The 27,233-nt window shown below is 40.7% G+C and overlaps 1 protein-coding gene across 2 annotated transcripts in view; it reads right to left on the minus strand.

The window, feature by feature from the left end:
* PLPP1 (phospholipid phosphatase 1) overlaps nt 1-27,233 on the minus strand; it is a gene marked incomplete at both ends in the record, with an annotated part of 71,649 nt that overhangs the window by 5,343 nt on the left and 39,073 nt on the right. For both annotated transcript variants that reach the window (XM_082013370.1, XM_082013369.1), the window contains one exon: nt 12,692-12,749. In XM_082013370.1, coding sequence (XP_081869496.1) covers nt 12,692-12,749 — 58 coding nt within the window. The remainder of the gene's footprint in view (nt 1-12,691; nt 12,750-27,233) is intronic.

Raw genomic sequence — 27,233 nt, forward strand, 5'->3', positions numbered from 1 at the left:
ACTAAGAGAGGGCAATGACTTCAGACTGTTTACAGAACCCCTCCCCAATATGCATGGCACGCCTTGGGTTCTTTTGCTTCTCTTTGAAGTCATTTACAGCACAGGCTGTAAGGGAACAAAAGCAAATCTCTGCCTGTCTCCCCACCCAAGTCTCTTTGCTACAAAGGAATGAGCTTTACAAGTGAAACTTGTGATCTGCAGAAGCAGCAGGAACCTCAGGAACTGTCACCTGGTTAATACTACTGTATCTAACATGTTTGACATATTAACATGTTAACAGTAGTTAACATGTTCGACATACATGTTTGAGCCTAAGAACAGGAGGAGCATCCAAAGCTGTTCTGGGAGGCATGCGCTCCTGTCAGCGACAGCCATTTGACCATGCTAGTGTCCCTGCTAGCCTGTTTCTGAGCATCTGTCTGGTCATTCAGTGAAATTGTTCAGCTGTGATCTACTTCTCTTCACTCCTCCATCCTGCTGTTTCTCATGTTTGTTTTCTTCATTCTTTTTTAAAGTGCACCAACAGATTTCACAGAAACTGTCTCATAATGGGATTAAATAATCTCCAACTTTTTCTCCCTACTAGCTACTGCTTACTGTATAATGAAAGTATGTTCTCTACACCACACACATCCTGAACACAAGTTTCTTCTTAATCTATGGTCTAGTACTTAATTTCTAAAAATACATACAGGAATGAAGAGAAACTCACAGCCACTTTGTGGCTTCTTGGAAGAAGCCACAGACATGAATGGAAGGGTCTCTGCAACCGGAGAATTATTTGCTACTCTTAACATTTCTAGCATAGCTTTCAAGTATTTGCTCTTCCACCAAAGCAGTATTAATATAAATATAGAGACGCCTGCCCACCTAATCTTTAAGTACAGTGACTTTCATTTCCTAGATGGAATTTTGGAGCTGTAACCATGTGGCTTTGCAAGAAAATTTCCTAACAGCTAACATCTCGCATCCCCACCTTAAGGGTACAAAATTCTTCTTAGATCTACAAAAACCTACTCACTCCACTAAGGTCATATTTCAGATATTTAGTTTCAATACCTAAAATTCCCCAGTCATTTTTCATTCAGTACCTTCTCGGCTTTTTTCCAAAAACCTGTTACACAAAAATTCTGTACTGCAAAATGTTTTGCCTATTAATAATAGGAAATACTCCTGCACTTTCAGTCCTCCTTCAAGAATGGAAGTCAAAAGGAAGAAACTTCTGGGCATTTTTCCCCCACCCATGAAGAGTTTTACTTGTACCACTTGATTTGTTCTGTCACTTTTGAAAAAGGGATTTTCTTCAATAGGATTTTATGTTTCCTGATATCGAAAGGCCCCCGTAATCGCATTTCTTACAGGTGTCCTGTTCTGTCCTAAGGAACAGAAACACATTTTCCCTTTGGAGATGTACGTATTTTCCCTCTTATTTTTGTCTCCTCAATCCTAATATACTCGGAGCATCATGAACTTAATAGCAAAACAGAGACAGAATATGGTTTTTCTAAAGAGGAAACTCCCCCGTGACACAGGGAAATGAGAACACTTCTCAGTTTGTCTCAGTACAAGCAGTAAGGCTCTGGAGGAGAAAAAAGATGCAGAAGTCAGTTTTCTTACGAAATCAGCCCTACTTTGAGAGACCATAGTAGTCAATACAAGTTTTGGGAGAGAGCAAGTAAATAGCATTTACTTTACTTAGCTTAGCATTTACCATTAGTCATGTCTAACTTTGGTTTCATGATATCTGCCTGAGCATTAAGAAAAAGCCCTCTGGCATTACCGTTTCGCTTTTAGCAGGCACAAGATCCTACTGCAGTTATAATTAGTATTTGGATCCATTATTGACTACCGTTAGAAAAGCTCATACTTTGAAGCACATCTGCTGACTGATAAAGTCCCAAGAGCCACAAAGAGTCATCAGTGCTGTGGAAATCCACGGTAAGGATTCTTTCCAAACCAAGCAGCTCTGAAACAGGAATGCATAAGCCAACTCAAGTGTGTGTACACATGTATGCAGTTGGCTTTGGGATTTCTGGGGTGGAGGGAGGGGATACGGAGGTACTGTGTTTTGGTGGTTTTGTTAATGGGGCATGGTTGGAGAAAGGAAGGAAAGCAGGGGAGGCACCAGTGTTTGAAAGTCTTCAGAAAAAACAGCCTCAGAGTAACTAATATGATAAAAGATAGGGCAAAATTCACCAGGAGACCTGGAGTTAGGAGTAAAGGCTGACTACGCAGGCAGTTTTGTAGGATAGGGAAATTCCGTTTCTGTGGATATCCCAGGGACATCCTTACAGGACACAATCCTGCCGCTCCTGAAGTGTTCCTTTAGGAAGGTGAGCAGATGCACAGAGCACCAAAGTGTGCTTTGTGTATCCACCCTTCAACTCCATCAGTGAACAACCATCAACCTTTCTGCGAGGAGACTCCAGAAACCACGGTACTATACACACTTCCACAAGATGCAGTTTGCACCCGAGTATCTTTGATACAAGCAGTTATTCAAACAAGATCCTCCAAAAGAATGGAAGAGCTGAAACATTCACTCTGGATTCCTGCATAATCCTACAAAGCAACAGAAAATGAACATTTAGACAGCAGATGATCTTTCATCTCCCTGTTCCAGTCCTGCTCAACAATCCGTCAGTACAGACCAAGACACCTCTGCCCTACTCAGACTAACCCAACAGGGGAGAGAAAAGCCTTTAGAGATCATCCAAGTTTTCTGCTTCTGTGAAGGTTTGCAGAACAGCTCTTCCCTCTTCTGCATGTCACAGGAAACTTTAGTGATTCCTTTATATAAAAGTTAGTTTGTATAAAAGCTCCTATTCAAATAGCTTTGTATAAAAACTGTTAATCATATTTCAGCTAGCACAAACTCTGGAATTCAAGGAAGTGTAAGAAATCCAGCAAAGTTTAAAAATTGCAGTTCTGAGCACAAAACAATGGCCAAGAGCCACAAGATGGGCTGAGAAATAACCTGTCTTATACAATCTTGTGTTTATGCAAATATTACATACAAATGCAACAGCTTGTTTTATACCTGTAAGCACTCGATATATGAATAAACACAGAACCCTAGGCACCAACTAACAAGACACTGCCTGCAAACCAGAAATCAAGGTGCAGTTTGTTTCATGTAAAGTTTCATGTTAATATGGATAATGCCTATGCCATGTAATTTTAAACGCCAACAGGCTCACATCCAAACAGAAAACTGTATTATAAAAGCACTACAGAGATGGAGCAGAACTCATGAGTCACTCATGAGATGGGGCTCTAAAAAAAAAAAAAGGGGAAGAAAAAAGCAACTTAAGACTTCAAAGTTTATTTTGCCTTTTTAATGAGATCTCCCTTTAACATTCATATTTATGACCTCTGGTATTATTTGCAATATTCTCCGTTCTTTAGTTTTATTTTCATTGGGCAGAAAACAAAGGAAAAAGAAGCAGTATTTCAGAATTAATTTTTTACCCTTCCAGTGAAGGAAGAGGATATAGGGCTGCAGTTACTTCAAGGTGGAGGTGTATCTGGGCTGCTGTTCAAAAGGACGCTCTATCCTTCTTACTCTGACCACATGTTCCTGCTGACTGCCCTGTGCCAGCTCTGATGTTTGAATAGCCCTGTGCTGAGCTGGGCTGGTTCATGGAACTGACACACTGGACACCAGTGGGAATTAAGCAGGAAACAATGATGGGACTAGGGAGAAAAGGCAGAATATGTACTAGTCTGGCCTCTATGATAGCTGCATGCTGCTGTCAAAAGGCAACTGATGTGCAAAAGCTGCCTCCTATGCAAGGGGAAAAAAATCCTGTCTCTTACTAGTAATAGTAATAGTAATACTCTCAATTCAACATCAAAGTACCATCAATCTATTCTGTACAGACATTTCCCACTGGACGTGTAATGTTTTTTTGGGTTTTAAAACTCCAAAATCAACTTGGCTGTACATTGCAGAAATAATTGTTTATTGACATCATTTTACCATAAAGCAGGATAAACAGTAACATTTTATGCCATTGCAGATGCAAACACTTAGCCCTTTTCTGATAAGAAAAAAACCTAAATGTGTTTGGCTGTACATTGCAGAAATAATTGTTTATTGACATCATTTTACCATAAAGCAGGATAAACAGTAACATTTTATGCCATTGCAGATGCAAACACTTAGCCCTTTTCTGATAAGAAAAAAACCTAAATGTGTTCCTTCTACTTGGAGTAAGTATTTTTCTGCTGTGTCTACCAAGTAACAGAAACCTTCACTGGAAGAACGTAAGCACTGCAAGGTATAGCTTTCAGCTCACCCCTACAGGAGCCAATTCACAGTAACCTCATCACTACAGACAGCTGTAACTCCCAAGCAAACGATGGAGAAATAGTTTTGCTTTGTTTGCTTACTATTAAGGAGTCTAAATACCATTATTAAAAGAATACTAGGAGCATGTACAAGTAGAAGCACAAGTGTTTCCATACTTGAGCCTCACAGCATGACCAGTTATCCTTTATTTTTTTCATCTCTGCTTCAAGTAAGATGCTTGGTACTACCCACAACTACAGCCAAACAAAACATTTTCAGTAACAAATGTCGTTTCATTAGTTTTTGAAGACTAGGTAGTGCCCAACTTTCATGTGGGCAGGAACACATTAAGGACTGTTCTGTAGCTCTAGTCAGTAGCATTTGGGAAAGTAAAAAAATACTGCCATGCAAAGAGACATACCTAAAATACTGTGCTAAAGGCTCCCAGCCTCTTATTTGGGTACAGTTTCACTCAACCTCCAATCCCAACATAAAAAATTAAAGTAAGAGACTTCAGGAGCAAAGCTTGATGGGCACATTTAGGAGCACGCATACAAAAAGCAGCCTAAACCCTGCTTTTCACTTGCATTTAGCCTATGATCTCTCTGCAAAAGAAGGCTGTCAGCCCAGGTCACTGAAATACCAGTCACCCTCCTGCACTCGTCTGTAATTCCCCGTGTCCTTGGACACACACGATGTTCTTTCCCAATAAACTGTGGGAGAGCTCGGGAGCCACTCAAGTTACATCATGCAAAGATTCATCATCTCCTTTTATCTCAAGTCTAAGCAACGCAGGCACGTTGCTGTCCCCAGAATAGCAGGGCAACTTGGCTGGGTTTCTGCAGCCCTGTTCTTCATCCCACGTTAAGCGCAGGCAGGGAAGTGCGTAGGCCAGCTACAGCCAAGAGCGATTCCGTTACAGCAACCTGATCCTTGGGGCCGCACTCATTTCTGCCCACTGCAACAGCTGCACTGCGGTCATTCTTGCTACTGAAGACAGCATGCATTTAGCATTTTAATTTGCAATAGCTTCAGATGTACGTTTTCAAAAAATTGTATGTTTTTGCTTCAACTTAGCTGCAGCAGCAACACTCCCTCTAGGGGATGGGTGCTGGTTTGGTCGCATGAACATCTCTGGAAGAGGTGTTCAACTACACTCGCCCTCCCATTCTCCAAGCCAAGACAAAATGGTTTTGTTGATGCAGGGGAGTTGGTGCCAGCCACCCACCTATGAAAGGAAAGGTGCAGCAGGGGAAGGGGGACGATGAAGACAATTTGGGATCTGGCAGCTGTTACTAGGTCACTGGGCTTCCCACACACTGTTGGGCTCAAACTCCCTCTAGTTTCCACATGAAGCTGTTGCTGGCAAAACCATCCCATAGATAGCAGCTCTGACTGGACCCAAACTGACCCTCCTAGCTCTGCCAAGTGAATCTCAAAATACATTCTCCACAATAAGTTCCTGGCCTGACAGTCTGCAAGCAGATTTCTTCTGTGGCTTCACTCATTCCAGATACCACTGAGTTAGAAACTAAAAAAACAGTTAAGTCTAACCTGAAAGTAGGCTGAAAACCCAGGCCTTAAGCTGGTCCAGCTAGACACAACGGCTTTTTTACAGGCACATGGCAACACAACATCCAGTTAAAAACGCAGCAGAGAGATCTCTGCTGTAAGAGTAAGTGATATTCACTACTGTTTGTTTAAATAGGCAAATTATATAAACTATTTAATATCCCCTGAAGTTACCCAAGATCCACACATTTCTATTGTATTATCATTCTTTTAGAACTTGTTAGCTAAGTGTTTTATGAAACAGAATTAATGCATTCTCCTCCTTACTCTGCAGATGAGTAAACCTCCTTACTCAATGGCAGGTGCCACTGATTTGCAGTAGGCACTCCCCTTGCTTCTGTTTTAATGCCACTTATAGCAAGCTACATGAGGCCCCTTCAAGTCCAGATTTTGAACACATGCACACCGACAATTCAAACATAGTAACAAAATGTAGATTCATTACAATTTTTGCCATAAAAGCCTTTAAGTAGGGACTAACTTAATGAAGCTGCTAGCAATAATAGAGGTATGTAAGTTGATATAGTACCACAGCCTCATTCCTTTTACTTAAATAACCTTTAAAAGCTTGACTGCCACATGCATGGAAGGTGAATGCTGCTCCTGCAAGAAACCCAAGAAAGACAGTATTAAGTAACTGTAAATGCTGGGGAACAAAGGTTATTTGTGTCCTCTGAGAAAGACATGAGTCCAAATTACATACCAAATGAGTATTTCCATTCCTGAAGTTAAAAGTTAAGTTCTACTCTCCAATGCTGAGAGTAGAACTTTTGGCACAAACCGAAGGACAAACTAAGGAGAAATGCTTCAAATTCCCAGGTATATGCTTGCTTAGATTATTGATTTTTAACAGTTCATGCAGCATGATATTCTTTCATGTTTCTTCAGCTCTTTTTAAATTCAAGTTATGTATTTTCAGTTTGGAATTTTAAGCTTTTCAGCTTCTATCACTCCTTCTGAACTAAATCACATATTTTCTTCTATATGCTCCTGAAGCAAGAAAATAAGACCATCTAGACAAAATTCCTGCTTCCATAACGAATCTGAAGACATTGAAGTCACAACATCCCTAAGAGATGAACTTTAGAAAAAAACCACCCTCCAAGCAGCATCTACAGCTTGCAGTTTTTGTCAACATCTTCATTCGTATTAAATATAAGGTCTGAGCTGTCAGGTGTTTCCATGTATTGTCCTCGCTATGAGGTGGGACATACAGCACAGGGTTATAGTCAAAATTGCATTTTTTTCTCCCAATACAGATATCAGAACTCAGATATCACCGTTCCCACTGAGACTTGTGGAGTTTCTCATGTCATCAAAGGTTTAAGGCATCCAAAACGTTTGAAAATGCCGGTGAACCACCTCACATTTGTTTTTAATCCATCATGTGCAGGTGCACAGAACAGAAGACAGCTACAATTTAACTTGTTTGTAATTCACCAATTCTGAAGCTGAAGAAGTATTTCACTACTCCGCCTGGTATTTTGCAATGTGGCTTTATTTAAGCCACACACTTCAAGCATCTCTCCCTTCACAACTGCACTGTTCACGCTGCCCGTTGCACAGATCATTTCCCTTTCATTCCCCCAAAAATGTTCCCTCATTTTTGAAATGCATAACCTGACACAGTACACGCGTTCCGCGAGCAACACTGAAGGGTGTGCTTTCTGCAGTATGCAGACATGGCAGACCCCTCCAGTCTCTCCAGAAAGCAGCATGCTAGTGTCTGGTTATGATTAATACCGCCTGTGAGAAATACCACATGTTAACGACTCTGTCCTGCTCAGGACTCGGTCCACGGCTGCAGGAAGTGCGCAAAGAGCGGATAGAGCCAGCATCGGCGTTCAGTTAATGAACAGGTTGGCAAGTGCCGCAGGTTTGGTTCAGAGCCAGTGGCAGCGCTCTGCCTTGCCACGCGGGCAAGGGGAGGGTTAGAAAGCCGTTTTCCTCACCTTCCCGCAGTAGCCATCTCCTTGAAGACATCTGTACTTTCTCTTTTTTTTTTTTTTTTTTTTTTTTTTTTAAGTAAAAGGACCACATTCAATGCAAAGTTTGCTATGCAGCAATGCTGTGTTAATCAGCAAGGTAAAAACATCCTGCACATGAGTCATTAACCTTCTTCAGATGTTCCAATGAAGGCCTCCCAACAATTTCTGAATGAATAATCTTATTACAGGACAGAAGAAAGTAGAAGACTAATCTCCACAAAGCCTCTTACTTGTACTGGGCAATAGCTCAGCCAGAGACAAGACAAGAAACTGGGGTGCAGGAATAGATAAAGAATGCCTTCTCCTCCAGCCAGGGTTCTGGCTACTCATTGACAAGTTTACTGAATAACTGATCTCTAATAAAACATTTGCTGTTTAACTCTTGACTGGACATTTGTTAAAGCCATTCATACCCTTCTTGTTTAAGCGAGCTAAGTAAAGCCATGTTGTCTTGCAGTTACTACAGAACTGAATGACCACCAGGACAGTTGACTTCCACTGTCCACCTCTCCCCCACGCAGAAGGTTGCTAAGAGTGAAGCTCACACACACACAAAGCCCCAGGACAGGCAAGTTTCACAGTTGCCTGTTCAGGCACTTTCCACACAAGCTCCTTTCATGGATTAAAACAACCATGCCACAGGCAACTACAGAAAGCATTATTCAACCCACATGAAGTCAGTACTTTCAAAATAAAGAATTCTTGACTTTCTTGCCAAAGGCTGCATTTTTTCAAATCCTAGTAGGTTAAACAAACAAGGTCTGAAGTCCAAGCTGTTCAGAATGTTTTACAACTGTTGAGGCTGGAAAGGACCACTGTAGGTCATCTTGTCCAAGTCCCCTGCCTCAAAGCAGGGTAAACTTGAGCAGGTTGCTCAGAGCCATGTCCAGACAGATTTTGAACATCTCCAAGGATGGAGAATCTACAGCCTCTCTAGGCTGAGGGCGTTTGACCATCTTCACAGAAAAAAAGTTTTGCTCACATTTAAGTGGAATTTACTGTATTTTTATTTGTGACCATTGTCTCTCATCCTGTTACTGGATGCCACTGAGAAAAGCACAGTCGCCTTTACTTTCTCCCATCCAGTATTTGTACACATCGATAAGATCCTCCTGAACCTTCTCTTCACTAGGCTGGACAGCCCCCACTCTCTCTGCCTTTCCTCAGACTGAAGAGGCTCCAGTGCCTTCACCATCATTGTGGCCTTGTGCTGGACGTGCTCCAGTAAGTCCATTATCTTTTTAGTACTGGGGAGCCCAGAGCTGGACACAATGTCCAGACATGTCTCACCACTGCCAAGTAGAGAGGAAGGATCATCTCCCTTGACCTGCTGGTGACACTACTCCTAATGCAGACCAGGGTGCTGTTGGCCTTAGCAGGCCCCAGCTCCTCCACGCGGGGACAAATTTGAGCTCTCCTAAACTCTATGTATTCATCAAGCTTTCATGTTGTTTAATGTTTTTAAGGCAGAGAGGTATCCATTTACAGTAATGTTCCTTCTGCATTGAAAATTTCTTACAAGTTCCAGCTACCATGAGGAAGATTATTTTTCATATAAGGGCTGTAAATACATGATGTGAACATTTTCATAGCAACACGCCGCATCTCCCAATAAAAGATTTTAACTGACAGCTAAATTTACATTTTCAGCTCTTAATGATGGCAGTTGTAAATCTGTGTATTGTTAATCATCATGGCATACAAAACAGTCAACGTATCAATTTGGCAAAATCAGTCCATAAAATACGCAGAATATGCGTATATTTTGCTGATTATTACTAAGGAAGTCCCCTGCTCATGAACAGGTTTTTTCTTATTATCATTATTATTGTCATGGTAATATTAACTTGTGCAGTACTCTATTTTACTGTTGCATTTCTCTTGAGTATTCCTAATGATACAATCAGATGTGTGCAGTTCAGCCACTGAATTTTTTTTATAGGACATTTCTTACTATGAGGAGTAGAATCGTTACAATTTTTTGGAGATAAATTGCTATCCTCATTGAAAAAAAATAGTGGAATGAATGCAAGAAAAGACTGTTTTACGTAGGGTCATCTTGACTTGCAAAAGTTTCTGTGCACGTTCACGAGTTACAGAAACAAATTTAAGAGTGTCTTAGCACATAAGAGACAAAAATGGAGTAAAGTGAAAGTTGTGGAGAATCAAAAGATCACAGGAATTTAAAGAGTTAGTGATTACTTCCCTTTTTTCTTGTTCTGTCTAGGTGCTGCAGTCTAAGCTAGTTACGAGCTTCCTGCACCAATCTGAACAATGCATACTTAAAAGGGGACTCAAATGGGCTTTGTCCTTTCGGGTACATCTGCACTATTGCCAAGAAATACTGACATACTCATTTTTGCTGTAAACAAGACAACTCAGCTACAAAGTTAAGCCAGAAAGCTGGGTAAATTGGTGTAAAAGAAGTCTTGAAACTACTGTAGGGACCTGCTGCTGACACAGGATTCATCTGGTTTATATTTGCATTTGGCTTGAGTGCAGACAAGTGCTGGGAGAAGGGGAGGCATATTTATATTAGGTTATAAAAATTAACAAGCATTTGGACAGATTAGACATGGTTCTGATTCAATGCATCCTCATATAGAAGCAGTCATATTTTTCACTCTTGTGGTGGGATCAAAAACCTGCATTGCACTCTGTTCAAACAGCTGGCTTCAGGCTAGACAAACCCTTATGTGTAACACCTCTTCATCGGGCTCAGATCTTCTGTTTGTTTTGGTTTTTTACCTGTACTCTAGCTACTGTTTCTTTGAAGTCTTCATGTTCATTATTTTATTACTTCAGGTTGTCATAAGTGGTGTCCTAAGTTCATTTTCCTGGCTAAGAGGTAGTGCAGATTCGCTTTGGCACTTGCTAGCACTGGTACAGTCTTCAGGTTTCATTTTTACTTTATCACTAAATGGTAGTCTGAGCTGACCAACAGATCAGTTTTTGAGAATGGCTGTAGTAGGTTGCAGTTCTTTCTGGTCTCAGGTTTAGTGAGACTCTTTCATGCAAAAAACATCTTTGCAGCTGCTGAGATTAAAAAAATTGACCTTTCTTTTCCTTTTTTTCTTTTAAACTTCCAGTATATTGTAGTCAACTGAAGATGGCCTCAGCATCACAGCAAGCACTGTCGGGGAGTGGACAGGCAGCCAGGGCAAACACAGGTTTTAATTTACAGATAGAAGGTTTGAAAACAGCAACTTGATTCTCTCAGCCTGCACCAGCTGAGAAGTCCTCCTGACCACCACCATTTCCCCAGGCTGCAGCAAGCAGGACTCTCCTTACATGTGCATGTGACAGAGGTAAAAGTTCAGGCACATTCAGATCCCGGCCACATGTCTGTAATGCAGTCAGTAGAAATTATAAACCATACGCATTGCCACACACCTAGCAAGACTCTTCTTGTCTCCAAGTTTGTGCTTCTGAGACAGGGCGGTATCACATTCTCCCATTGCTCAGCAAAACCATACACAGAGAAGTTGGATCAGAAGGGTATGGCTGAACCCAGTGGAGCAAAAATCACTATTATGTTGCTAAATAGCAGTAACAGGTCCACTGTACTATGAAAATAGTGGTTTTGGTTTTGGAATCATATCACAAGTAGACCTATCTAATTTTGGAGACTGTCAGTCATAACGAGCAAGTAAAGACACTTTTTTTTTTTTAAATAGCTGACAGATAGGAAGTTCCACTATATTCTAGACAAACCCAGGACATAATACTTTTAAGAACTCTTTGAATTTACATTAGACAAATAGGTAAGAGAGGAAAGAGAAACTAAACAGGTTTAGCCATAAACAAACTCCAATGACAGATCCAAACTGAACACTGAGCTTCTGAATAAGATTTTAAAACAAAGTTTAAAAAGACCTAAGTCATACGGAAGAACCACCCCTTTCTGTATGTGGTTGTAGGGTTTTTAGTTGAGTTTGAATAATCTGTCCACCCACTGTGGATGTTATACTACTGCTAAGGGACAGAGGAAAAATTAAAAATGCAATCAAGATGAGAAGGCAAATTGAATCTGAGCTCTGTGAAGATCCTGGCATGTATGTATTATGCTAGCAATTTATATTGAGGACTAGAGCTTAATTTTACAAGTGCATTAACAACAAAATTGCAGAAAGTTGTTTAATACCATCTGTGTTACAAATTAGCAGGGGGAGAACAACCAAATCAATCTTTCAGTGTTACTATCCTAGGAGTGAAGATAATTTATCCTGGCTGACTTGGAACAATTTGAACTGAAGTATGTTAGACTCCAGTGGAAGCATTAGTGAACTGACCTTACCATTAGTATCTACCTCCACAGACAGATCTGTCCCCTCGCTTCCCTCACTCTCCCTCCCTTCCCCTAGAAGAAAATTAAAAGGAATTTAAAAATTGAACTCAATCTGCTGTTTTGTGGGCCCACCCACATTTGATCAGGGTTTAAGGGTTTTGTTTGTTTTTTTAAATAGACTTTGCATGTTCTGTGAAGTCAGACATACCTTATTATATGTTTTTATATGACTTGCAATACTTTCAATATATCTATACTTAAGTAGCAGTGTATTTTCCAAACCCACTTGTCACCAGGTTCATTTTAGACAAGACACACATGCCAACTACCATATTAAGTCTTTTCAGGCATATTGAACATAATTCTCTTCTTGTCCCAGTACCAGTGGCATTCCCTTACAACTCCTACTGAGAAATCTTCAATTATCTCAGACAGGCATCCTACAAAAGCAATGTCCCTTGTGCAAAGGAGCCAAGTAAATATTTCAATTTTTGTAGTAGGTAACTAACAGACTTTTTGTTGCTATTTAGATGGAAAGAGCATACTTACTGCTAGGAAGAGCATGCAGTACATGGAGAACGAAGAATGGCCAGAGTAAAATGATAGTCTGGAAGAGAAGAGAGCAGACATTATTTTTTCTTTCGCAACACTCAGTCTACAGCGATACTAATTTATCTTACAGAAGTAAACCAGAAAAATGCAAACATCTCCACATTTTTTCTTCAAGGGAGCTATCTAGGTGCGACAGCCATCACATGTCTGACAGCTTTTGACAAACAGCACAGACTTCACTACTCAGCAGCTGTCCTATTCCAGCATTAAGTTGATGTCCACATCAGGCAGTAACTATCAGCCCTTTGAATGAAGTTTGAACAGCAAGGGAACACATCCCCAAAGCTAGAAATCAAGTGTTCTTTAAAGCAGTGCATTTGTTTCAGCTTCTTGATAAATACCACAATACTGTAAATATTACCGATTTTAAAAGTTACTTATCTGATAGTCACAGTATGCGTATGAGAACAAATGACAACAAATTAATCACCCCAAACCAATTATCTGCATTTGCTCACCATCAAGAGGCAGTAGTTAACAATTCATATCTAGATGTTGATACTACATATGTAGACTTCTGTTAAATATACCAATTAATAGCGACCACGATCATCTATCACTGAAGGACACAGGGAAAGACAGGAAGGCAGTTCCTTAGCCAGCCAACCTGCCAACTGCACAAGATGACACTTGATCTAATTATTTGTAGAAATAGCTTCATAGTTGGCTATCTCATTTAAAGAGTGTCAGCATTGCCTTCAACACATAAAGGCTTCTAGCAGGTCCAGACTGAAGGGACTGGACAGTTGATGGTGACAGTCCAGGGTGCCTTCGGCAAGGTCCTCCCCTGCACTGGTGGCTTCTTTGAGGAGTCGTACCACGGCTGTAAAATGAATCCCACCCATCTCTTCCTCAAAAATAGAGGGCAAAATGGAAAGACAGTTCTAATTCAGTCTTAAGCGAAGAGATGGAAGAAAGTGTACTTCAACTTTTTTTCTATTTTATGCACAGAGCCTTGTAATAGTGCTGCTTCACAGGCTATCAGCCAGGTTTCCGTGCCACCTATCTACCTAACACAGCACTCCTTGCTTAAGAGTTTGGCACACACAAACAAGGCCAACTTAATAAAAAGTTTCACAGCTCTCCAGACTGCCCTCCACCATATCCAGAAGGTCCTTGTGTTGGTGCCTCAGCCAGCCAGAGCGCCTGAGGCCAGGGCAATTCCTGGTCAAGGGAAACGTTTCTACTCTTCGCAAGGAGAATAATGAAGGCAGCTCTGATATGCAGTAGCATAACTGGGTTAAACAGTCACTACTCAAATACCTCAAAGGCGGCAATAAAACAATCTTGTGCTCAAGTGAGACTGCAAAACTTGTGCATTAATTTTGATGTATAACATTATGAAACTGCATCAGATGTCAGGAAAAAAAAACACTTAGGGTTCAGTTCCTCCATAGGTTTTAGAGTTCTTGCTTTACAGTTGATTTAAAGCACTGCCAATAGCTTTCAGTTTCAGGGGTACCAAAAAAGAGAAAGAAGAGTGAAAAGAACAATATTAATTTTGTGTATGTGTGTGTATTCACACACAACCCCACAGATATTTTTCAGTCCGGTTCTTAAATAGAAAAATTGTATTGACAATGTGTTACCTTCCGATGTTTAAGATCTAAAAACATTAAGATTACATTTTAGCTAGATATCCCTTCTCCAGTACTCTAACTCTTCACCAGTTAAAATCTCTGTGCAAGAGTCCACTATGAAAGCCAATGCAGCCAGCATTTTGAAAAGCTCTTGTCTTTCAGACAAACATGTCGTCCGAGCAACAAAGCAAAGCACGCTGTTCCACCGAACGGGAGATACAGAATAAGGAATTCCTGGCTCCTAGGCCAATATTTTATCCACTGACTTTGGGGCTATTGCTGTTGTGCATAAGATGGTGTTTCCTACAATTCCTGAAGGCAACCTATTACCAGTTGAAGCAATTCAGAAGGCTAGTAAGTGAGAGAATGAATAAATACAATTCTTTAAGTTTATTTTTGAATTCCTATACCATTTTAAAGGTGGTGTTGACTGCTGGCACTCTTGGTTTTATGACTGTATTATCCCAATGTAACATTAAGAATGCCTTGTTCCAAGTTGAAGATTACAGAATTTGAATTCATTCTCATCAGGCGTAGACACGTACGCTGTACATGATTGAAAATATTGTGCTTAGCACATGAAGTATTGCCAAAAATACAACTGGGACAAAGTATTGATCCAACTTGTACATTGTGCAATCCCAGTGAAATTTCTTTGGCAATACTGCTGTCTCTAGACTTCTTTAAAAAACAAGATATATTTTAAAAATAAGTAAATAAAAAAAATCTTAAAACCCTCTCAAACACTAAGTTTGACAATAAAAAAGTTTCCCAATGATTCCTCAGCACGCAAACAACATCTTCCCAAAGCCAGGAGAACATCCCATCTATCAAACCAGCCAAGCTGCTGCACAGGCCAGGCTTCTTTGTGATCATACTGCAAATACTGGCTTGCCATGAGCCAGCATTTCAAAAATAAATACATTTTTAATTAAAAAACAACCAGTATTTATTTATGAGTCCCACGAAGGCAGAAGTATTAGAAGAAAATACGTTTATAAATAAAATGGTACAAACAACTCCCAAAACCCCTACCTTTTGCTAATGAAAGGCAGGCTAAATTATCCCAGTAGGAATATTGCACATCAGATTTAAGGACATCTTTTTCAAACCAATATTGAAATAGCATCCAGTGAAACTCTAGTGTCATGAAACAGAGTTGGTAAGTGCAAGTCTTGTTTTGAGTCTTTCTGAAATGGCAGAATCTGACACCAAAAGAGCAGCTTTGCAGAGATCCATGCCTTTTATTCCATCAATACCTACCTCACAGACCACTTCTGATGTGAGGAGCAAGGTTTCATTTTAACAGGAAAAAGCATAAGCTTTAATTACTTCCATTTGGGCAATATATTACTACCAGGTTAGAAGAATGCCTGAAGTAGTAACATGAAACCAGTTTCAGGTTTGAGGTCTAAAGTATACTCTTAGTTTCAATGCACACAGTACTGTTGGACATCTCAAAAAGGTCTTAAAACAAGGCAATTAAATGCCTGTTTAGCCTTCTTGAAACTACCGTTTGTTATTGCAAGTCTGCATTTTTAAAGATTACCTGGAAAAATAATTGAAGTACAAACAATTCCTACAGGAAATAACTGAACTGAACCACTCAGTACTTTTAGCCAGGATTTCTAATCCCAGATAAGCAAGGCTAAGACAGATTGCCTTGCAGGACTTGACACTGACAACCATTTCATTCTTCTACATTCCTTTCCATGCAACAAAGGCAAATTCACCTGGGGAGGATAGCCCACCTGATAGAAGGTACCATTTCTTCAATTAATAGAAAAATGGAACATAACACACAGCAAATGAAAGGATAATTTGTCTTACACTGTCACTTGCAAGAAAGAGCATATTTAAGCAGTAAGTTCTGCTTTATTGCATTATTTCATTACTTAACACTGGAGCTCAGTAAACAAGCTTGATATCTTGTCTCAATATAATGTCTTTGTAAGGACACCTGAATGTGCAGAAACATTTAAGCAAAGTGCGGGAGTCTAACAGGGAAATGAATAGCCTGAGTGAAACACAAGACTAGGAAATAGCTTAATATGTATGTCACAGTGAAGCACTAAATTGTGAGAAATTAATGCGTTAGAAATGACAGTAGAAGTAGAAAGTGTATCTTGTGGTGCCACAATAAACCTGGCAGAGGCTGAATGATAAGGGAATCTTCCCAATATAACTACTGCATTATGGAATGATCCCTTCAAGAAAAACAAGATGTACACTCCCACATCAAAGTAAATAAAACCACCCACTGGATTAACCAGAAAGTCCTTTCTATCCTCAAGTTCTCTGGATTCTCCAAGTCTGACTCAAAGCTTCCACTGACATTCATGTTACCCGTTGTATTGATCTGGAGGGGAACAAGTGCCAGACAGAGCTGCAGCTCAGCATGTCTGTGTTGAGTAAGCCAGAGAGTTCCACACGCTTGTCAGGGAAATATTTCTAGTATTTCAGTGCCATGAGGACGTGGCTTAATAAAGTGCTAGTCTTATGCTTAAGATGAAGCACCATATTCTTTAAAGTAAATTTCCTCTGCATTCAGCAATCAACATGTTTCCACAGCACCTGCTCTTTTCTTGAGTGCTAGACTTGCACGAGTACAACTTTCAAGATCAGTGGGGATTGAAAGGTTTGAAGACTGAAATTAAGCACTTCTGTGATTATTGGAAAGAAATATTTAAGTAAATGCATGAGCAGTTCATCTATTTAACAATATCATCAACTACTCAGAAACACATTTTCAAAAGACAATATTCCCAATTTCTCCACTTTCTTCCTTCTCTTCCAGTAGTTAAACCCACACTTAAGAACAAAGCCTTGCACTTACAGAAAGGAAAAAGCTGCCAGACTCTTTCCAATTCAGTAATCCTCATCTGGACAACTTTATTGACGGAGGTGTTTTGACATGAGACTTACTAATAGCAAGTGTCTTGCACAGTTCCCTCATCTTGTTTGGGGTGAGGGATAGATCCATTCAGCTCTAAGTAGTGACAGACAGTGAGAAAACTTTGCCAATGCTGACACTTAACAACGTGAGACTACACCCATTTTTTTGCAGACAGTTACACATTTTTCCATTTACAGGCTATCTTACCTTACGCTTATCTTACACAAATAAAAGCTCCCTGCTTATCCAACTGACATAAAACAGATCTAGCAGTTCCTAAGAAGAAATAGGCAGTCTTTTTCTAATTTCTAACCACCTTCCCTGCCACCATCCTTTTGAAACAAGCCCTGTAGACAGTGAAAGAAATAGGGGTAACCTTTTCCTGAGCTCAGGTTCAACATGAAATTATTCTACTCAGTTATGAGTACTACAAGGCTTGTTTTCACTGCTAGGTTGACCAGGTTTTTAAGTTTGTTAAAAACTTCTGCTGGCATAATTTCTTTGGGGTTTTTTTCTCCTCTCTGGGAGTTGAAGAAATAGCTGCATACTTGGATGTATTAGGAGATATCATGTAAATTTAATTTATTTAAACAGAAGTATTAAACACTGACAGAACAATCTAATTGGCCAATGACTAGTTAGCTAGCTATTCTGCATCTGTCAGCAGTGGTTTATACCAGCAGCTACTAGATAGCTACTAGCTATCTTACTTCACTGTAAGATAACCAATAAGGAAAAATCTCATCCCCTTCCCTACTATTTTTTCCTTTTAAAATGAGCAGCAGTCAGCCTGCACCTTGAGCTCCCAAATATTCCAAAGTTTTATCTAGGGAGCAAGAAGTTACCAACTCCTGGCATTCGTACCACACACAAACATGTGTGTTCTGAGCTCTCAATATGACAAAGTCCAACCAACGGGCATGTGGCAATGGCATTCCACATGCACATTGCTAAACCACTACAAAGCAAGTTCTCTTTTGTCAGTTTTGACTTTGCCACTCAATTTAACTCAACACACAAAAAGAAAGTTTAACTTTCCGTTACATTTCTAGTTAGCCTCCTCTAACAGAAAAAAAAATCAGGACTTTGTTTACTTTCTTTCGTAGTGATCTCCTCTCAGGAAAGAGTAAAAGTGAAGACAGCAGCAAGGGGGATAAAAAAACAACATTTCTATAGGCTAATAGTTTGCTCTTACATGCATCAGATTACAGCCTTCTGTTTCATTAACCATGTCTGCACAAGTTATCCAGACAATACTGTTCTGATGCACAGGAGTGTTATTATCATTTTACATAAAGGGAATAAGAACCATAAAAAAAGATAATCCCTGTTAAATCAGGGATTTGATTGTTATTCCCTCTTTAAGAAACCGCTTTGGGCATGAAGCACTTGGCAAGTGTGCAGAACCCCTCCCCCAACAGATTTTTGTAATCTTAAAATGGGAAAAAGGGAAAGGAGGCAGCAGGAAAACCATCAGCATTAAGGGGATTTCAGTTCCTATGGTACTGTTTGAGCAATACACAGTTATACATATGTCCAAAGTTTTTATTTTAAGAGAATTTTGCCTTCTATTGACTTGGAGATAAGTTTTGCAAATCAGTGAAATTCTGCCAAGAATGAGAAGATGCATCTACTTGCTTGATTAGTGATAGCTAGCTTCCAAATAATTTTCAGGGTGTGCTGAACACAGGTTAGAAATTTTGACTTCTCATTAAGCATGATAAGCTACTGCAATAGCACTGACTAGAAGAACAGCTTTTTCTGAAAACGGTTAAATCGTGAAGAGTGTTATTTTCAGTTATGAAAATGAATGCTATCCATCACCACTGAGAATCCATCACCACTGAGAAGGGCCAATTCACATTAGGGCAAAGGAGATTTAAGATCAGGAATGTGATCCAGATTACAGAACTGCATCTCATTTCGTTACAGCATGTTCACCTTTCAGATTTGATTCTCCCTACTACCAGTAAATTCCTATTGCAAAGGCAGCTGGTTTTGCTTCTAGATCAAGTACAGCCCGTTTCATCACCACTGTAGTCCAGAAACTTCTAAAGTTTAAATAGTTAAAGACTTATTCAATACCATATTTCAGCTTTTTTTCTTCCATGTAAAATTATTTGTAGGTACCCTGACTAAGCTCCAATTCTCAGAAGCGGTGAATAATTTCATTAGGACTGGAGGTGTTCCCAAATCAGCCGTGTTACATCTTGAATAACAGTGATGACAGAAGGGTGAGAAGCAGTGTTTAAGGAAAAAGTTGCACCATCTGATAAATAGTACACATATGTGACCCTCCATTCATCCCTTTCAACTGCTTTGGTATCCAAGCTCCTTGAGATTCTTTTTGCGTGTATCTTTTCCGAAGTGAAAACTACTAAATTAGCCTCTGATGAAAACTCCTCAACATACAAATTTCAGCACTTCACAGGTTAAATGCTCTGTAACAGAAAACATCAGAATGCTATACACAACATGCCAGTATGCCCCTAGAAAACACATAGTTAATAAGGCTGTAGCAGCTTTAGAGAAACTTCTGATTCATGATGCTGTTAGAAACTGCCAGATTAGGTAAGTAATCCATTTAGTTATGCTTTAATGATTAAGTGCAGTTTGATTTTTGACAAAGCTTTAAGAAGTTTCAAAACAAAATGCTGGAACATTTCATATGGGCTAAGTTATTTTAATGCAAAATAATGCTTCCTCATAGAAATACTCCCAGCACAGCAGGCAGGGGATAGGGAGAGGGGGAAGGAGAGGAAGACAGGAACCATTGTTTAATAGAGATGGGTTAACCTGAAGCAAATGTCCAGTCTCTTGGCTTAGGTTTAAAAATTCCCAAGCAAGCCAAGTGCAACGTCTATCTAATGAAACAGGGAAAAAGAAAAGTATTCATTACAATGGCAGTAAGTAATATATGAAATTTGGTTGCGGGGCGGGAAGGGTGCTTACTTTTAAATACAGTTACAGTTTTGAAGATGTACATAGAACAGACAACATAAGAGTTTCAAAAGTTTGGTTGAACTTCAAAACAAAGTTATGTAAGTTATCCCCATACCAGCCATCTGGAACAGGTGCCCAGCTACCAGGAACTGCTCCGAGCGATTTAACAGCACTCACTGGCATGCATGAATACAACCTGCGATAAAGCTCTAGACAAAGCTGAAATAAAATTCCTGGCAAATGACTGGTAAGGGGCATCACCTTGGAAATTGTATTGAAATAAATTATCAAGGTCAAAACAGTCAGCTCTAATTTCCTAAAGACTTCTTTGAACATTACATTTTGAGTTTACAGTGGTAGACTACGCACTGTTTTGAGTGCAGTCAGCGAGGGGGCAATACATCAATTGAAGCAGAGAACTGTTTTTTCCTTTAGACATCTGAGCTGTAATATGAAGCTGTACATTAGTAATACAATTATAATTATGGACCTTAGCAGCTGCATTATCTGTTATCACGAACGGAACGAAGTGACAGACTGAAATTAGAGAAATTCATTATCTAAAGTTAAAGTCAGCTCCAGAGAAAGTGTTTCGCATACGCATCCCTGCTAGCTGCACAAGTCTGCTTTGGAGCCTAACAGAGTTCAGACTGCACAGAGTGCCTCTGAAGTAGCTAGATTTGTACAACATGGCTTAATATTTACCACATTAGGTTCAAAGGTTTCACTTCTGTGTATGTGCTTTATTAAGCTGACGAATAAACCAGGAAGGACGGCTTCTTGCATCTCCCTACTCAACAGATTTTCAGCGTTCTCCAAATCCAGAACTCTGAACTTTCAGGTCCAACCCCAACATCTATACTCAGTAAAAAAGCTAAAAAGTGGTATCTAACAAAAATATCTAGAAGACAGTGATTGCATTATTGTGACAAACCTGCACCACTCAGCTAAAATACAATAAATACTGCATCCAAGAAAAATTTGTAGTTAACTGAAGAAGCATCCTGTTCATCTTCTGAATATCCATACCACTGCTCTGTTCCTCCCCCTTTATATTCAACTGTCCTGTTAAGGGTTGAATTTATTGATTTGATAAATTTATTTTGGTTTCATTCTAAAGCTCTGAAAAATTAAAGCATGTCCTCGGAAAAGAGTTACAATGTGACTCAAGCTGAAGCTACAAAAGGTTGTAACAGCAAATTCTTTTTAATATATACTGCAGAAGAGAATTAAGGCAACTTCTTTTAAGGACAGCCAGTGTCAGTACTCATTTACAGATCACGTGCACCACCTTCTATTTGCTCAGAAACAGAGGTTATGCAAGACACGGTATTGTATGCAATAATACGTGTATGCAAGACATGCATTATACACACACACAGTCTTAATTGGCTGGTTAGTTAAAACCTGCTATCACAGCTAAACTTCTTTGCTTAAAGGGCTAATCTGTCAAAAGACTGCTTAGATTTGTATTCTCACATCCTCCTCTTGGAAAAGACCTGAACCCCTACTTTCTACTCCCAACTTTCCAGTGTGTTAATCAGGGAAGAACATGTTATGCTTATGCCTTGCTATCTGCAACTGTTCTGTGTTTCACAGCAGCAGCATGGTAATTAAGTACTTCCTGGAACATCCCTGGAATGAAAAAAGCTGTTTTGTTTACCTGAAGATTATAGAACATAACTATGTGTGTGTAATAACATTTTAAAAAGCATGAAAAAAGGGTGTGGGATGCTTACTATATGCAATTTTTTTCTCTAATGAATACTGTGCCCTCCAGTTTCAGGAGTAGAAACCTGAACTGTCTCTTTGTACAACACAAACAGCTTTGTTATGGAACTAGTGGCAATATTTCAGTTTCAAAAAGGTGAAGGAGAGTTTTGAACTGCATTCCCAAAGACTTCTAAATTTTATTATATTTTTTGAAAAAAACAAAAGCTGGACGCAGCAATTACCCAGATTTGAAATTCAATCCAGATTTTTCAGTTGCAGACCAGAAGGACAATAAAATTCTACCACAAAGGGACACATCTGGCACTTATGAAATCCAGTTTGGAGCAGACCTTATGTATGAACAAGACAAAAAGCCCTCCTATTCATGTCTCAATAGAAGAACAGAAACAAGCCAACAATACTCAACAGCAGAAGTTTTAAGAGACAGGATGACTGGAACACCTCCAAATCTGCACCAGAGCTCCAGAGTAAAAGCTGGTGAATTGAAGGGTTCAAGAACTTAAACCATATACTGACCCTTCTTTTAACTCACCATAACGTACAGCTGGAGATGTAGGAAAGGAAATGCAAAGTCATTAAGGAAGCTCAGCAAGGAAGAAGCTCACTTAGATGTTTGGAGGGCAGAGTTCAAGTCTTGTCCAAGGCTGAAGAATACGAAGAATTGCTAAGTCTTCGTTTCAGGCTCAGTAACTACTTGTCGTACACAAAAGGGCAGGGGTGGACAATCCCAGTATACGTTAGAATCCACGAGTTAGACTGGGCATCTCTAACACTGAAGTACAGATCAAAATTTCTTAGAGATTGGAGGCATAGCAACTCGGGTATCTCGTATCCAGAAATTCTTCCCCTAGGGAAATTCAGCTGCCTCAAAATCTGCTGGAAGGGCAACATGGCAAGGTGCAAGCAATTCAACAGCTTTCTTTTTTGGCACTGCTGTTGAGCAGGCCTAACAGAAAAAGCATTCTCTGCTAGATGAACTAGCTAGACGTGTCAGCAACAGCCTTGGCTGCAGTAACCATGACATGGTAGGATTTCAGGGACAACATCCTCAGCACACAAAGACATTCCACCCCCTTGTGGAAGAAAACAAGCAGGAATAAAAAGAGGCCATCTTGATTCAGTGAGAAACATTTGAGACTAAATCATGAGAGGTAGAAATAGACTGCCTACCAAGGACAAGTACTGAAGCACCACCCAAGCATGCAGAGAAGGAATTAGGAAGGCCACAGCTGGAGCTAGTGGGGGATACAAAAGGCAACATGAAGGTGTTCAGCTGGCAGGTCATCAGCAAAACAAAGACAAGGATAACACAGGCCAACCACTGAACAGGGTGAGCTATGCTGTGACAAAGGGAATACAGAAGCTAAAGGTAGCTGAAACATTCTCTTCGTCAGGTTTTGCAGTCTTTTCTAATGAGATCTTTTCAGCTTCCCAGGTCCTCGTGCTTAGTAGTAAGATTTAGAGGAGAGAGGTACTATCTAGTCGAGGAAGATCTAACCATGATTACTTAAAGCTGGACTTGCAAGTCCATGAGTCTGGATGGCTTGCATCCAGTTGTGCTGAAGACAGTAAGATGACACCATGATAAGGCTGTTTAGGTATCTTGAAGAAGCCATGCTAAGGAGGCAGGGGGTCCTCCTCATGGTTAGAAAAAGGGCATGGAGGACTGAAGGAATAGATTTTCACAACAGGCTGTGAAATATCCGCCTCCAGAGCTCCTGAATGAATCAGAATGCACAGCACTTTGCAAAACTCTATAGTTACCTCCACTTAAAGCTGGAAGTTGGACTAGTTGACCTCCAGGGGTTCCCTCCTGCATATACACAGAGGCTTCCTAACCATCCAGCCACATACCAGAAGGATTTACGCCATTCTTGCTAGACGCTGTAACAACATCTCCACAGTCATCAAGATGATGTGGTATATTCGGTTTGTGGGGTGTCCTGGTTTCAGCCAGGATAGTTAATTTTATTCATAGAAGCTAATACGAGGCTACATTACGGATTTGGGGTAAAAATAATGTACTGATGTTTTCAGCTGCTGCTAAGTGGTCAAGGACTGTCCAGCTTCTCATGCTGGCCTGTCAGTGAGAAGGCTGGGGGTGCATGGGAAGCTGGGAGGGGACATGGCCAGGACAGCTGACCCCAACTCAAAGGGATGTTCCAAACCATATGACATCACACTCGGCATATAAAGCCGCAGGGAAGGAGGAAGAAGCGGGGGGACACCCACATTCAGAATGATGTAATTTGTCTGCCCCAGTCACCGTTACGCGTGATGGAGCCCTGCCTCCCTGGAGATGGCTGAACACCTGCCGGCCCATGGGATGTGGTGAATGGATTCCTTGTTTTGCTTTGCTTGTGTGTGCGGCTTTTGCTGTAGCTGTTAAACTGTGTTTATCTCAGCCCAAGAGTTTTCTCACCTTCACCCTTCTGATTCTCTCCCCATCCCACTGTGGGGGAGTGAACAAGCAGCTGTGTGGGGCTTAGTTACTCGCTGGGGTTAAACCACAACACAGGGCAAGGCTGTGTTAGCAGGGGGGCTTACAGGGGTGGCTTCTGTGAGAAGCTGCTAGAAGCTTCCCCTATGTCTGATGGAGTCAATGCAGCTGGCTCCAAGAGGGACCCACTGCTGACCCAAGCCCTTCAGTGATGGTGGTAGCACCTCTGGGATAACAGAGTTAAAAAGCGGTAGAGGGGGTGGGGGAAAAGGCATCTGCAGCCCACAAAGAGTATGTGAAACAGCCCTGCAGACCCCCAGGCTGGTGCAGCAGGAGGGGCAGGAGAGACTCCAGGCGCTGGAGCAGAGGGTCCCCGGCAGCCCGGGGTGAAGCCCACAGGGAGGCCGGCTGTGCCCCTGCAGCCATGGAGCTCCATGGGGGAGCAGATCTCCACCCGCCCCCGGGGAAGCCCCACGCTGGAGCAGGGGAATGCCCGAAGGAGGCCGTGACCCCGTGGGCAGCCCAGGCTGGAGCCGGCTCCTGGCAGGGCCTGTGGCCCCGTGGGGAGAGGAGCCCCGGCTGGAGCAGGTTTGCTGGCAGGACCTGGGACCCCGTGGGGGACCCAGGCTGGAGCAGTTGGTGAAGAACTGCAGCCCGTGGGAAGGACTCACGCTGCCATAGTCCATGGAGGACTGTCTCCTGTGGGAGGGACCCCAGGCTGGAGCAGCGGCCGAGTGTGAAGAATCCTGCCCTGAGGAGGAAGGAGCGGCAGGGACAGCGTGTGATGAACTGACCACAGCCCCCATTCCCCGTCCCCCTGCGCCGCTCGGGGGGAGGAGGCGGAGAAAATCGGGAGTGAAGCTGAGCCCGGGAAGAAGGGAGGGGTGGGGGTAAGGTGTTTTTAAGATTTGGTTTTAGTTCTCATTATCCTGCTCTGATTTGATTTCCAATAAATTAAACTAATTAAACGCAGGCTGTTTTGCCTGTGACAGTAACTGGTGACTGATCTCTCCCTGTCTTTATCTCGACCCACGAGCCTTTCATTACACTTTCTCTCCTCTGTCCAGCTGAGGGGAAAGTGATAGAGCAGCTGTCCATCCCGGGTTAACCCACCACACATGGACATTAACAATACTGGGGAGGAGGGGGAAAGAAATCAGTAAGAAAAGGGTTCAATGAAAATTTCAGAAGACAAAAGATTCATAATTTTACAACCTCTTTCTAAGGTATACTTAAGAGGGTAGAAACCATGAGCTTTTAAGAGAAGTCAGCATGTTTACTTTCTGGAACGTCTTAATACTTTCTCTGGTGACATTTTAGGAAGGTTTCATTCGAAAGTAGTTTTCACCATCATCTGCAGGTAACAATCATCCTGAAATACAGTATTAAAAATATATATTTATGTTAATCCAAAACCATGAAGAATAACTTCATAACCTAATTGCCAGGTATCTGAATTAATTCTTAAATTAAAATCCACTAAATTGATTGGTCCAAATTATTTTGTTTCAGAGACTTGTGACCACTATGGCACAACAAACAAATCACGTACAGTGAACACAGGAGAAGAGGAACACATTAATTAACCTTTGAAAGCAGAAGTCTTTTAAGTTCAACACAGCATTAGCAACAGTTGTGTTTCACATTCCCTATTGAGTACTGATACTACAAACCTACGTTTTTCCTACATTATTACTGCAAGAAGTGATTCCAAAACCAGAAAGTTTGAGGAAGTATGTTTTAAAGTTTTGAAGTTTAGGGAGGCATCATTTGCACCAGCAGTAACTAGAACTCATTTACTTCCACCCTAGTATATTATTGTGCCTGTGAAATTATTCAGCAGAGTAATAATACTGCATACTTCATGCTACATTTATTCTTAACATTTTGTGGATAAAATGTTAAGTTTAAATAGCATCAGATTCAGTATACCTGACCTTTACACAAGGCTTTAACACAGTGTTTGTGCTGCCAAGTTTATAACATGATATATAAACAAAAGTGACAGCACTATCCTAAATTAAGTTCTAAAACCACTGTAAGCTGTATATAGAACCTGCTACATTGTTTGAGAATTAAGACAGACACTCATTCAAATGTTCTTTCAATTACACACAACTCTTCAATACCAGAAGCTTTTTGAGTTTTTGAGTTTGGGATGGTTTTTGTTGGGGGTGCTTGTGCTTTTTTTTTTTTTTAGTTTTCACCTGCTTGTAGAAAGAATTTTATAAAACTGGAGAGAAAAGCCTATATGTTCCCATCCTCCTCAAAATATATTGACAGAACCTTTATTTAAGCAAAGTTTACTGTCTTTGAGATTGGATTTTACAAGCAGTAAGAAATACCCATTCTTGGCTTAAGATGACACTCCAAGTTTACAGACACAGTTAAGACTGATCTTTTCCAGGTTCAGGCTGGCTTGGTCAAGCCTGTCTCCTGGATTCCAGATCCTGCTCCCTAGGGATAACCAATGCTTGTCTGCACAAGGGCAAGCAAGGTAGAATTAGCAATTTCTGACTGCCAAAATGAGTTTGGAGCAAGCTAACATCACCACACAATATATTAGCACAGTCTAACACCACAGTTAGAAGGTACCCCATCACCATCTTGAAGTCCTAAAGCACCATACATTTAAGTATAACTAAACAAATATCTTTTACAGTTGTCTTTTGCCCCCCAACCAGAAGCCTAAAATTTTTTTCCAGACCAATCAAGTGTTAAGATACACTAACAATAAAGGCTTTTTTGAGAGTGTTGAAGACTTATCCAACAATTCATATACTAGAGGAAAACAGAAGCTCTTAATGTTCTAATTTATTACTCTACTAGACATTCAAGCTTCACTTTTTACAAACTCATTTCAGATAGACAACCAGCAAAGTACAC

Source organism: Phaethon aethereus (assembly GCF_964289735.1).
Source record: "Phaethon aethereus genome assembly, chromosome: Z".
NCBI classification, from domain to species: domain Eukaryota; kingdom Metazoa; phylum Chordata; class Aves; order Phaethontiformes; family Phaethontidae; genus Phaethon; species Phaethon aethereus.